This window comes from Thamnophis elegans, chromosome 9, assembly GCF_009769535.1.
Source record: "Thamnophis elegans isolate rThaEle1 chromosome 9, rThaEle1.pri, whole genome shotgun sequence".
In the NCBI taxonomy this organism is placed as follows: Eukaryota; Metazoa; Chordata; class Lepidosauria; order Squamata; family Colubridae; genus Thamnophis; species Thamnophis elegans.
The window spans coordinates 28,277,139-28,290,046 of NC_045549.1; the positions used below are offsets into that span (position 1 = coordinate 28,277,139).

A 12,908-nucleotide genomic window follows, 5' to 3' on the forward strand; every position below is an offset into this window, starting at 1 on the left:
GCTCGATGGAGCTTTGAAAGCCGCTTTCTCGCCCGGAGCTTCCCTTCACATCTCTGGAACGGCTTGGCTCCTTTCTTCTTTTTTTTTAGGGCGCCCCTCCATTGGGAGGAGGAGGAGGAAAGGCTCCAACTCTGCCCAGAGAAGGAGCCCGAGCGCTCCGGGGAAACGTGGCAAGCCAGCACTTCAAAGTCATGTTTCGCTGAATGGCGGGTGAGTTCTAAACTGCCGGCATGACTTTGAAAGGACTGGATTGCCTTCCGCGCGGGCCGACGTGGAAGGCAAGCGGCAAGCCAGCCCTTCAAAGTCATGCCGGCACTTTAGCGTGCCCCTCGGCCGCCATTCAGCGAAAGATGTTTCCGATACGGAGGATGTTTCCGATCTCCGATACGGAGGACGAAGAGTTCGAAGGTTTCATGGAAGATGAATAGAGCCGACTATAAAATAAAGCTGTTTAAAAGTTTAATAAAAGTGACTGATTTTTCTCTGTATTTTTTTAGTGTTTTAATTCTTTTTAGGCTGCGTTTAAAGGCTACGCCGATCCGTGAAAAATGTTTGCAAATTGAGCACCTGCCAGTAAACCCGCGCGGATGAATGTTGCAAAAAAAACGTGCGCCTTATAATCCGGTGCGCCTTATATATGAAAAAAGGTTGAAAATTTACCGTTAACTGATACTGCGCCTTATAATCCGGTGCGCCTTATGGTCGTGAAAATACGGTACACAAAACAAACTGAATTCGGGTAACCTGTGCTTGAATGCCAAATATGAATTTTTGGTCTGGATGCAGAATGAAATCGGGCTATTATTGTTGGGTTGGGTTATTCAACAAATTGAGTTGGTTGTTGCAGGCAGAAGTGAGTTTTTGTTTGCTTTTGAAGTTGGATAAATAGAGAAAACCCAAACTGAAGGGCTTTCTTGATTTGGTTTGGGCCTATAATGCTAGTGGTGATGTATGCAATCAGTGAAAGATGAAAAGATGGAGGCTAACCTTTTGCATGGCTGTTTTGACTTTATGAGGAAGCCATGCTTTTTCTTCCCTTCAGCCAAGTGGACAGCAACAGCAGTACCTGATAAGGAGCCAGAGAGAGATTGGGGCAGGTGAGCTCTGGGGAGCTTCTAAGACCAGGGCAGTAAGAAAACCATGCACAGGTGCAGAAGGCAGTAATCCAAATCTTCCCCTGGCCAATTTGTGTAAGATCTCAGGGTCCCTCCAGGTGGGGCGACACAAAACTTTTCAATTTTTTTTAACTTAAAGTATGATGCATCCAAAACAGTTTCTTAGAACTTGTTTGCCTTTGTAAACAATTTCCATTTAAACCTAAGCTAGCAATAATTCTAGGAACAGCACTTACCGTATAAATCAGAGGGTTTCCATTAAAAAAATGCTACATTTAAAATATCCCATTTCACATTAAGGAATGTGAAAATATGTTCTCTGACCAGTTTTTTTTTTTTTAAACCAAGCACTCATGTTGCATGCTTTCTGAACCTATCTATAATGAACTTGTTTTTCCCATAGTGCTGCTTTTGCATAACACTCAGTGCAAAAGCATTGTTGTAATATTTTGAACTTATGAACACCATAATTGTATATTGTTATCAATAAAAACTTACCTCAAAGTGTGTGGTGCTCATCTTCATAAAAAAAAACATATAAAAAAATGTATACATTCAATTCAAATAGAGGCAAATAAACACCCAGACCCCCCAAAATTGCTGGAAGTACCCCGGGCTCCACCTGGATAGGTGGAATTTAATAAAATGGTTCATTTAAATTGTTAGAGAATGTTGTTAACGCAACACTAGTGAAAAAGTATTTCAGAGATTGCTTACTTCTTAAATGCCTTTTTTGGTATAGTACCCATCACTGAATTATCCCAAATAGCTTACTTATGCAAGCAATCCAGAGCCACATTAACCAAGATGCAATTTTCCCTTTCCCTGAGATGGCATTTATATCAGAATAATTACAACACTACAGCTTGAATTAGTGCTATAATCATGGCTGGGTAATTACAGCAGTACACTGCAGCACTCGATTTCAGAGCCTTCTGAAAGATTTGTGGGCTTTTGATGTGTGAAATGCAGCCCAGAATAGTTTTCCTAGGTCTTATATTCACAGGAGTACATTGTCTGCTCACAGCATTTTTGTGACTGTAATATTTACTTTCCAATGTTCATCATTTTACTGTTTTCTACTGTTAAAAGATATCTCTAGTAACTCATAACAGTAGCTCTATATAGTAAAAGGGAAATATAAATTGCTGAGGTCTCTTTGTTTATAGAGTCTTAGCTCCCTCACTCCCCAAACTCAAAGCAGCCTCCATGAATATCAAAATGGTTTCTCCATGCAATTATTAGAGAGCCCACACTCATCTCAGTGGCCCCTCAAATGACATAAAGGTCACCCCAGAATCACAGTAAGTGTGGTGGGAAAAATATTTAATCAGCGTTGCCCCATCACACAAGGTACCGTTTGAATTCAAACTAGAGGTAGTCCTCAACTTACAACCATTTATTTAGTGGCCATTCAAAGCCACAATGATACTGAACAAAGTGACCTATGATTGTGTTTTACACAACCCTTGCCGCATCCCATGGTCACATGATCAAAATCCAGATAAATGGCAACTGGCAACTGGCATGTATTTATGACAGTTGCACTGTCCCAAAGTCATGTGATCACCATTTAGTCATCTTCCCATCCAGTTTCCAACAAGCAAAGTCAGTGGGGAATCCAGATTCATTTAACAACCCTATGATTTACTTAACTATTGCTTAATGATTCATTTAACAATTGTGGCAAAAAAAAAATTGTAAAATGGAGCAAAACTCAACTTAGCTCACTGTTTTGCTTAGCAACAGAAATTTGGGGCTCCATTGTGGTTGTAAGTTGAGGACTGCCTGTAACATGGTAAAATTATCGTCTCCTAAGCGCACTATATAACCATTAAGGAAATTTACTGTGTTTTCACCCTGCCATTTTAAGGCTTATGAAAAATGCAAATGGAGAAAACATGTTTCTTTCTTGGGGAACTGCTATTACAAGTATATTGCAAGGCTACTGCTGTAAGAGCTTACTTTTATTCAAAAGGGCATTAAAAACAATACAGACTGGTTTCACAAATGTGATTTTTTTTTAGTGCTTCAGAAGGAAAATGCAGCAGCCCTTGTGTCTGTCAGACTTTGAGGAGCAAGAAAGGATGGCGATATCTTTTCTTCACGTTTTAGACTTACCTTTTTCCTTTTCATTCCTAAACCCTACCTGTTCTCAATCTGCATTCAGTGTTGTTGTTTTTTATTTGTGCTAGCAGGAGGAGGGAAAAATTATAGATGCCTTTATAATGGTTTGTATGTGCAGATTGAAGATTGGTGAAAGGCGCTTATTTTATATGCAATTCAATTTAATTAGTAGGGAATTCAATTACATTTAGTTTTGTTCTGCCTTTTTTTAAAGTATGGCTTTTGGCACATTGAACCTTATCATATATATGCCTTCTGGCATATCTTCTACATAATCATATGTATATATAAACAAGTTTCACAAGCAGACATTCACTGGAGTGTGGAAAGAATCTACAGAATTGGTTACAGCTCAAGGTGTCAATCCTATTGACAAGGAGGAAAAAAGTAGGCATTACATAGGATTTATGTCTGTGTGTCTAAGGATTGCCCTCCATTTTCCCAGATGCTTTGATGCTAAGTCCATGATGACGAATCTATGACACGGGTGCCACAGGTGGCGTGCGAAGCCATTTGTTAGGGTATGTGAGGCTTTGCCCTGTCAGCTCCAGCACACCAGCTGACTTTGGCCATCATGTTTGGGAGTTTTTCTCCCTCCAGCACTTCAGGGAACCCTCTGAAGGGCCTCTGGGTGGGGGGCAGTGGAGTCCGTTTTTGCCCTCCCCAGGCTCCTAGAAAGCTTCTGGAGCCTGGGGAGGGCAAAAAATGGGTCAATTGCATGCCAAAGGAGGGGGGAGGGCGGGGTCGCACACACACAGGGAGTCGTGCGCATAGAATTATGGGTGTGGGCATGCCCATGCACGACCCCCTGCGCTCCCCTTGCTTTTGGCAAGCGATGGCTAAAAGGTTGACCATCACTGTGCTAGGTGCTTACTTTGCCAGTACAGAAACCTCCCCAATGTCGGCCACTCAGTGTAGGCATCAGACAGCAGAGCGAACTACTCAGTCTACCATATACAGTAGTTCAACACCCTGTGCTCTGCAAGAATGAACAACTGGCAAGCATCAAGCATCCCTGTGGTTGGCCGCTCATCATCACAGCCAGCTGTGCTAAGTGAGATGCAGCTGTTACTGCTTAACAGGGAGGGGATTTGAACTTGTCAGTTTTTGATTGCTGGATATACTTTTGGGATTTCCTTGTACATTCCCAGATTTGGCTTGCTTCTGCTCATGTCTTGAGCTTTCAGACCTCCTGATGCTTTTCTGACCAGAGACTGCTAGAGTTGCTTTAAGTCTCTTCCTCATTTCTCAGCAAACTTGGCATGCAAACATAAATCCTGTATTCAATTTCCTGTTTTGTTGTCTTGGCATTCTTTGCACTATCTGCGTACATATTTTTTCACACCTTGCTCTTATCTAATTGCTAATCTCTTACCCAAGCACATTTTTAATGTATGCTTGCCTCTGGCACTTCAGAAAGAGTTGTGCATGTACACATCGACAAACTCTCAAGCAGATTCCCTAAAATTCTAGATCATCTCCTCAAATATGTACCTTAGTTCCCCTGTCCTGAAATAAATTGGGAATGCTATAAACACAAATACTACAGTTTCGTTGCTAGTTAATCACATATGCATAGAAACTTTGGAGCTAGTGATAAGAGAACAGAAAATAACTCAACCTGTTTTTCTCTCTATATCGCCTTTGTTTGTTAGTAAGGTTTCCCATAGGAAAAGATGGAACAGCTATGAAGTTGTCCTAAAGGAAGATGCACTTAAAAGCTTCCAAGATGACATGTTAAAATCACAGAGGATTTTGGGGAGAAGTTGTTTATAAACAAACTGGCTGGCAGCTACAGATTCTACATGGAATAATGTGGATCAGGCAGTTTTGGTGGCTACTGAAAATGGAATAATGGATCCTGTTGGTTTCTATTCAGAGAAAGGCTTAGCTGGTAAACTCAAAGTGGGCTGAGCAGTTTTATATTCATTTATTCAATTTGTATAGTCACCATCTCAACAAATGACTCCGGATTGTGAACAGTATAAAATGGTTATTACTAATTATGATTTATAGATTAGATAAAATCATAACAAAACTTTCCAGAATGTTCAAGGGGACATTTCAGAAAGAAGATACTGAAGAGAACATGCAATTAGATGATCCTAGTATTTGGATAAGATTGAAGATAGATGGAGGAAAGATAAAATATTTGCTTTTCTGATAAATAACCAGTCAATCACATATCATTTTCTCAATAGGTAGTGGATGGTACAATGCCAATTACTTTCTTCAAAATAGTTTTTATTAAAAGCTTTTACATACATAATAAGAAATACATTCAAAGTAAAAATTAGTAAATGTGAAAAATAAAAAAGGAAAGAAAGAGTAAAGAAAAAATAATAAAACAACAGAAAATAAAAGAAGCTACTTCCAATCTCCTCCTCTGCAGTTATATAATTCTAATAAAGCCTCTCTGCTTATATAATCAAAATTCCCTCTTTTCTATAACTTCTAATCTTCAAACCGTAAGTCACAGAATCATTTTCTATATTAAAAAATCAATAAGCCACCCACAAATGTAGACATTATCCTTTTTCTAGTCAAAGAAGCGAGTTTGATCATCTGGGCAAGTTCCTTCAATTTCACCAACCATTCCTCCATGATAGCAAATCTGTTCATCTTTGTGCATATAGTAAACTTGCCACTGTAATAGTCCTCGGTTTAGGACCACAACTGAGCCCAAAATTTACATTGCTTAAGCAAGACAACTGTTAAGTGAGTTGGGCCCCACTTGACGAACTTTTTGCCATGGTTTGTAAGTGAATCACTGTAGCTGTTAAGTCAATCATGTGGGTTGTTAAGCGAATGTAACTTTCCCCATTGACTTTGCTTTCTAAGTTGGTTGCAAACGATAACTCCAGGACCCCGGAATGCTGCAACCATCATAAACAAATGCAGGCTGCCAACAATCAAAGTTTGATGATGTACTGTAACTGTGGAGACGTTGCAATGGTCATAATTGTAAAAACTGATCACAAGTCACAGTTTTTCAGTGCCATTGTAACTTTGAACAGTTGCTAAACGAATGGTTGCAAGTTGAGGAATACCTGTATATCAAAACAATGCTTTCGTTGTTCTTTTTAACTGTTAACCCATCATTTCAAAAAGGAACCATTCTGGCTTCAATTGACTAATTGGCATAGCGCTTCAATTACTTAAGTTCTTTCCTTAGTCTGGAGTAATTATACACAAAAGAATTGCTAGGGGGAACAAATTCAGGTCTAAAGAAAAATGTAAGATGCCCAAGTGGCTGCAGTTGTTCTGTTTGCCGAAGGAAGGGCAAAGAGCTGAGATATGGTATGAACAAACATGGAACTTAGGACAGAATACAATACTTACAACTTTAAGATTTTTTACATCCTGCAATATTTTGATGAATAATCAAATACACAGGCAGATTGTCCTTTATTTTCTATGCTTAGAGATCTATATTAACTCCTATCAAAGGAATTACAAATTCTCCCTGTAATTATTAGTTCTTCTAAATATAATTTTAAAAAAAAGATGAAAAGATTTTTTTTCCCCCAGCTTGGTCTTTATGCCCATTTATTTTTTCACTTGTTCTAAAACAGCTTCTCCTTTTCACCAATGAAAAAGAAAATGAAGGCTTTCAATTGTTGGGCCACTTATTGCTCAGTTAGCTTCAGTACTGGAAGGACAATTACTCTTACTAGTGCAAACTGGAATGCAGCTATAATATACCAATTCATCATGTCTGAATTCTTCTAATGAGTCTCATTACTCAAAAAAGAAAATGTTCTTAAGGAATTCTACACCAATTGTAACAGGTTGCACTGTATTTATCCCAGAAAACAATCTTTTTTCTAATTTCAGTAGAGCAATATATTAAAGCCATGTCTATAAAGTGCAACAGATCTTGCAACAGATCAGCGTACATCAAAAAGATTTAACCAACATACAAATGTATCACAATGAATTTCTTAAACCAAATAAAATTTCATTAAAAACAATTTGGAAATTTACTGTTTTCTTTTTTTTTAATGACTTAACAAAATATACAATCACAATTTCTAGGAATAATGACATTCCTAAAACTATTAAAACCTTTGCTTTTTAGCTCGTCAACAGAGGTTTACAAACATATTCTGCAAAAAAAAAAAAAAGTTACAGCTTGCATAGAAATATTTCGCCCTGTGCAAATTTTATTAAGATAAGGCTTGAGGTTTTTTTTTAGCAGCAATCTAATTTTTTTTTAAAATGTCAGGAAATGGCAAGAAAATACTCTGCAGTCTGCACTTAACATCCAGTTACTGTACTCATTTAATCTAAATGTCAAAGAAGTCAACAGCTTAGAGCAGGGGTGTCAAACTCTGGCCCATAGGGGTGCTTAGATCTTTGTCCATGGGGCTTCCCTGGAAACAGTGAAAGACCAGTCCAGTGTCTCTGCCAGAGAAAATGAAGCTTGCGAGGGCTGTGTATGGCCCTCCCAGACTCTGTTTTCAGCTGCAGCAGCCTCCTGCAACCCTCTGCCAGCAAAAACTGAGCCCTCTCGCTCCCCCACCCCAGGTTAAACACAACCCTGATGCAGCCCTCAATGAAATCGAGTTTGACCCACCTACCCCCGGCTTAGAGTACCAGATATATCCACAACATAAGGCAACATGGTATGTGTTCAGCACCACCATCTGCTTTCAGCAAATCACAGGCTTAGAATGAATCCATTTGGATTCACAAGTCTAATCACTGCTAAGGTAGAAGATTGGAGAGAAGATTGCTAGCTTCCCTTTCAACAGTAATTGTCTTGTTGGATTGTCATGCTGGATTTTATGAATCTTTGCAAGAAAGAGAGAGATAAAAATATTTTTACTTGTTTGCATAACTGTATCTTTCTAACCTGGAGGGTCAGAACAGCAAAGTTTAAAAGAGAAAACCTGAAAGTCAGCCAAATCAAGGACATAAATAAAGTATTGGCTTCATTACTAATTTCAATTTCTTATGAAAATGAGACACAACCCAAAAAGTAACAATTTCTCCTGAATCAAGTAATACCAGGAATGTGAAGTTCAAATTTGTTTCATAAGTAGTTTCGCATTTAGAACATATTTTAAATGTTTTAGAGTGGGTAGTAATCCTCAAGATTACCCAATACTTTATAGGACAGAATAGAATGTTCCTGTGCAAGAGCTGCTAGTTCCTTGAGAAACTCTGGAAAGAGGGCGGCCGCCAGAATGGAGTTTGGAATGTTCAAGGGGATGTTGGGAAGGCCAGAGCCTTTTCTCGCTTTATTTCCCAAGTAAGTCTGGAGAAGGGCTTGGGATGCCTCTGAGAGGTTCTTAACCTTTTCTGTGACACTCTTCTGCTGTCCATTGTCTGAAAAATAAAAAATAAAAATTACTTTAAATGTACATGCAATGTTAGAAGTTCTAATAAAAAGCATTGGGTTATTTTTTACAAGACATTTAAATTAGTGGTGGGATTCAAAACTTTTTACTACCAGTTCTGTGGGCGTGGCTTGGTGGGCATGGAAGTGGAAGGATACTGCAAAATCCCCATTTCCTCCCGATCAGCTGGGACTTGGGAGACAGAGAATAGATGGGGGAGGAGCCAGTCATAGGTGGTATTTACCGGTTTTCCAAACTATTCAAAAATTCCGCTATCGGTTCTCCAGAACTGGTCAGAAGATGCTGAATACCACTTCTAGTTTAAATGTGTTTTGAGATCATTATTTTACCAGCCTCATAATACAGGTCATCAACACTCTTATTTTACTATTAGGAAAACTTCACTTATCTTTTGATAAATGGGCTTGTCAACCGAAATTCTTAAATGTGGAACATCACAACATGCAGAGTTTATAACTGTAAGCAATGTGGCAGTATCAATAACATGAAGCAGCCATTCTAATTCTGGATATTATTTAGAGCTATGTAGTGGGAATTTTTTCAGTGTCCTAACAGGTGCATTTCATGTAGTTCTGCTCCTATGTCCTGCAACTTAAATTAGTGACATGAATGTGAAATATAAATCTTTTATATTTATATACAAAATTGATTCTTTGGGGAAGAAAATGTTCATTTTCCTGAAAAACAAAAGATCACCTCATGATAACTTTATGGTCATTACAAACAGCCTTAACAAAATAAAGAGTTCGAAGGGACCTTGGAAGGTCTTCTAATCCAACCTCCTGCTCAAAGAGGAACACTATCAGACAAATGGTTGTCCAATTTCTAGACATAGTCTTCTGACAAATTAATTAATTACATTAATTAATTAATTAAACAAATTAATTAATTTTCCAGGGCGCTGCTCTGGAGAGTCCAAGCAAGGGTTAAATACAGCCAATCTGCCCAGAACTGAATTGAAACTTTAAGCCACGCCTCTGGTGCTGACTATCTTCAGTTTTTTTCAATTCAGCTAGCCCAGTGGATGCGCTTTCGAGTTTCTCTCCAATTCTACAGATTGTTTGGATTCTCCTAGAGTTAAAAGTAGGGAAAATTCCTTTAATGTGTTCATCTCGAGCAGGCTTGGTGAAGAAAAATTCCTTTCTTTTCAATTTGGCTGTTTGCTCACCCCTCCTAGTGTCCTGGGTTCGCTCGGGTGCCGTAGGGCCACAGGTAGCTGTCGTGGAAGGCGTGTGGGTTGGAGTGCCGATGCCAGCGCTGTCGCAGCACCGCTGCTGTGTTGGCAACCCCCACTGAAGGTTCCGTTGCCACCGTCTGCGCTTTGCAGAAGCCGGCGTTCGGCACAGCTCTTCGGGGCTCCTATCTAGTTCCGGGGGCAAATTTGAGTTGCATTACTGGCACGGCGGCTGATTTGGGACACAGGAAGTTCCATCCGCCATTTTGTTTTCACCAGTTTCATTTCTGAGCACATTGCCACAGCTGGCTGGTCACCTGACTCGTTGCGTGGAGGCTCCTCGTTCAGTCTGACCGGCGATTTGACTCCTAATCTAGTAAAACCACCTGATTAGTGCGGCAAAGGATCATGGCTTATCAGGTCGCCTCCTTACCTGACCTGCAAGGTGCTGGGAGCTGCTAACGCTCGTGCCACATTCCTGCTTGGCTGGATCTGATCTCAGTGACCTTCTGTGTCTCTCTTCTGAGCGCTTGGGTCCACGGTAGGCAACTGTGAAGATGATGAGTGGAAGTAGTCCCTGCCTGTTTCAGTTATACACAACTTTCAGCCATGGTAGATCAGATCCCTGAGAACTCAGAGCAGATTGGGCCCTCTTCCAGAGCTTTCTCCAGGCAAGCTGGCAAGGCTGCCTGGGAAGCCATCAGTGGCAGCAAGCCCTATTCTAGGCCTGGACCCAAACAAGGATCAGGCCCAGATAAGGATGCCATACGTCACCAAAAGGCCTTAGAGAAGCACTTTTCCAAAGCTCAGCAGCAGGCCCAAACCTCCCAATCAGTGTCTCCAATGGAGCCCTCCATGGAGGTTCAACCAGATCAGAGGCAGCCCATCTCTGATAGCGATAAGGAGGCCCAAGAGTTTTCTCCCATTGCTTCCATGGCGGCTTCTCCAGGTACTTCAATGGCTGACCAGGCAGATCTCTTCACCTGTCCTTCAGACCTGGAGGAAAGGCCCGCTCCCTTGGCATCCAAGCAGCTGCCCCCCCATTCCAGGAGTTTGACCCATTGAGGACCAAGGCCCCAACCTTTCAGCAGAAATGCAGGAGGTCATTAACAGGGCTATATCCCAGGGCATAGAGGTGGGCATGCTGCAGCGAGGCAAGCGCCCGTGCAAGACCCGACATCTCCAGGCCCAAAATGTTCCCAGAGAAGCGCCCTTCACCCAGCCTTCTCAGTCTCCACATTCCTCTCTGGCCAGTAAGGATTGTGACTGGGAGGAAGAAGACATCCTACATAGGCAGGAACCTGAGTTTTCTGGGGACAAAGGGGTTGCATCCGAAAAGCCTCTTTTCGGACTTATTTAAGCTTGCCAACTTCAAAACCATCTTGAATAAGGCAAAGATCTCGACCTCCTAGGGGTCTACCCCTCCCCCAGATCAGGCGACTAATGATCCAGATGACCTGTCTGGGGACCTCTTTGAGGAGCCTGTGTCAGCTCAGGAAATAGTGCCAGTCCCCAAGCTCTTTCTGAATGTGGTTCAAAAGAAATGGGCACAACCAGCCACCCTTGCTACTCCCAGTAGCAAGGATAAGAGGTTGTACACGGTAGACGCCACTCTGGAGGACTTGCTTAAATTACCTTCCATTGATCCTCCTGTGGCAGCCCTTAGCTCATCCTCTGTACTCCCTCCCGATTTGCTGGAGGGACTCAAAGCAGAGGACAAGAAAACAGAGAATGCCTGCCACAAAACGCACCAGGTGGCGGCTTGGGCGATTAAAATGTCCGCCTCGGCGTCCTTCCTTTCTAGGGCCACCCTTCTCTGGTTGAGACAGTTGCTGACCAAACATCCAGCTGGAGATACCAAATTAAGGCAGAATGTCAATAAGATTATGGCAGCTACTGAGTACACCGCCAACATCACCCTGAGCGCAGCCAAATTTGCCTCCCGGGCCTGGGGTTCAATGTCACTACTAGACGTCTCCTGTGGCTCAGGCACTGGAACGTTGATATGTGCTCCAAGTGGAAGCTGGTCTCGGCACCCTTTAAAGGGGACAAGCTTTTCGGGGAGGTCCTGGATCCAGTCCTAGTACAAAACAAGGACAAAAATAAGGTGATGCCATCGGTCACAAAGAAATCTGACCAGAAAGGCTCCAACTCCTACAGGAGGCAGCCCTTGTGGAATGCAGAGCCTTCCTCCAGCTCCGCCCCTTTCCATTGGCCATACTTATAGCAGGCTGACCGGTCCCAGGACCGTCAGTCATTTCGCGACAGAGATCACCAGCAGAATTTTTACAGGCATCCCTTTTAAGGGGGGTCTGGTTCCCGCCCTTTCAAAAGATACAAGTGACCACCAACAATCAGCTCCCATAGGAAGGCGTCTTCACTTATTCCACGCCCAATGGAAGCGGTTCACGTCAGACCAGTGAGCCCTACAGACAATCCTCTTGGGTCTCACCTCGGAATTTCTCTCCCCTCCCTACCAACATTTCATCCGCTGTCCCACCCCTTTGTGTCCTGTCAAAAAGGCTCTCATGATAAGGCTCTGGAGCATATCTTTGTCTTCTTTACCCTAGAAAGCAAATCATTATCGTCCTTTGCAGTGGCTCCTGCTGCCCCACCAGAGGGCCAATGAAAGCAGCTCGAAGAGGTTGATACCGGTCTTCCCGAAGGTACGTCACTCCCTCAGGTGGTGGCTGTCTCCAGGGGCTCCCCATTCAGGGAACCAGCACGTCTCACCATCACGACGAACGCCAGCCTTTATGGCTGGGGAGCTCACCTCCACAATCAGCTCGCGCAGGGCAGGTGGTCTATGGCCGAGGCCGCTCACAGCATCAATTGACTGGAGCTGAGGGCAGTCAGATTGGCTCTCCTCCATTTCCGCCTCAGCATACAGGGGCATCACGTGAGAGTGCTAACGGACAATGTAGCGACAAAGACTCACATCAACCGCCAGGGGGGCACTCGCTGCAGATCTCTGATGACAGAAGCCGATGCCCTAGGTCGGTTGGCGGAGAAACATCTGTCAATACAGGTGGAGGACATTTCCAGAGCAAGCAACATCCAGGCAGACTGGCTGAGCAGGGCCACAGTCGACCACTCAAGAGTGGCGTCTGCATCTGCTTCTATTCC

General features: G+C 42.4%; 1 protein-coding gene across 1 annotated transcript in view; it reads right to left on the reverse strand.

Moving 5' to 3' along the window:
• Positions 1–7,747: 7,747 nt before the first annotated feature.
• The window catches only part of FAM160A1 (family with sequence similarity 160 member A1), a 79,190-nt gene continuing 74,029 nt past the window's right edge, over positions 7,748–12,908 (reverse strand). The window contains exon 12 of the mRNA XM_032223572.1: positions 7,748–8,576. Coding sequence (XP_032079463.1) covers positions 8,320–8,576 — 257 coding nt within the window. The 3' untranslated portion in view covers positions 7,748–8,319. The remainder of the gene's footprint in view (positions 8,577–12,908) is intronic.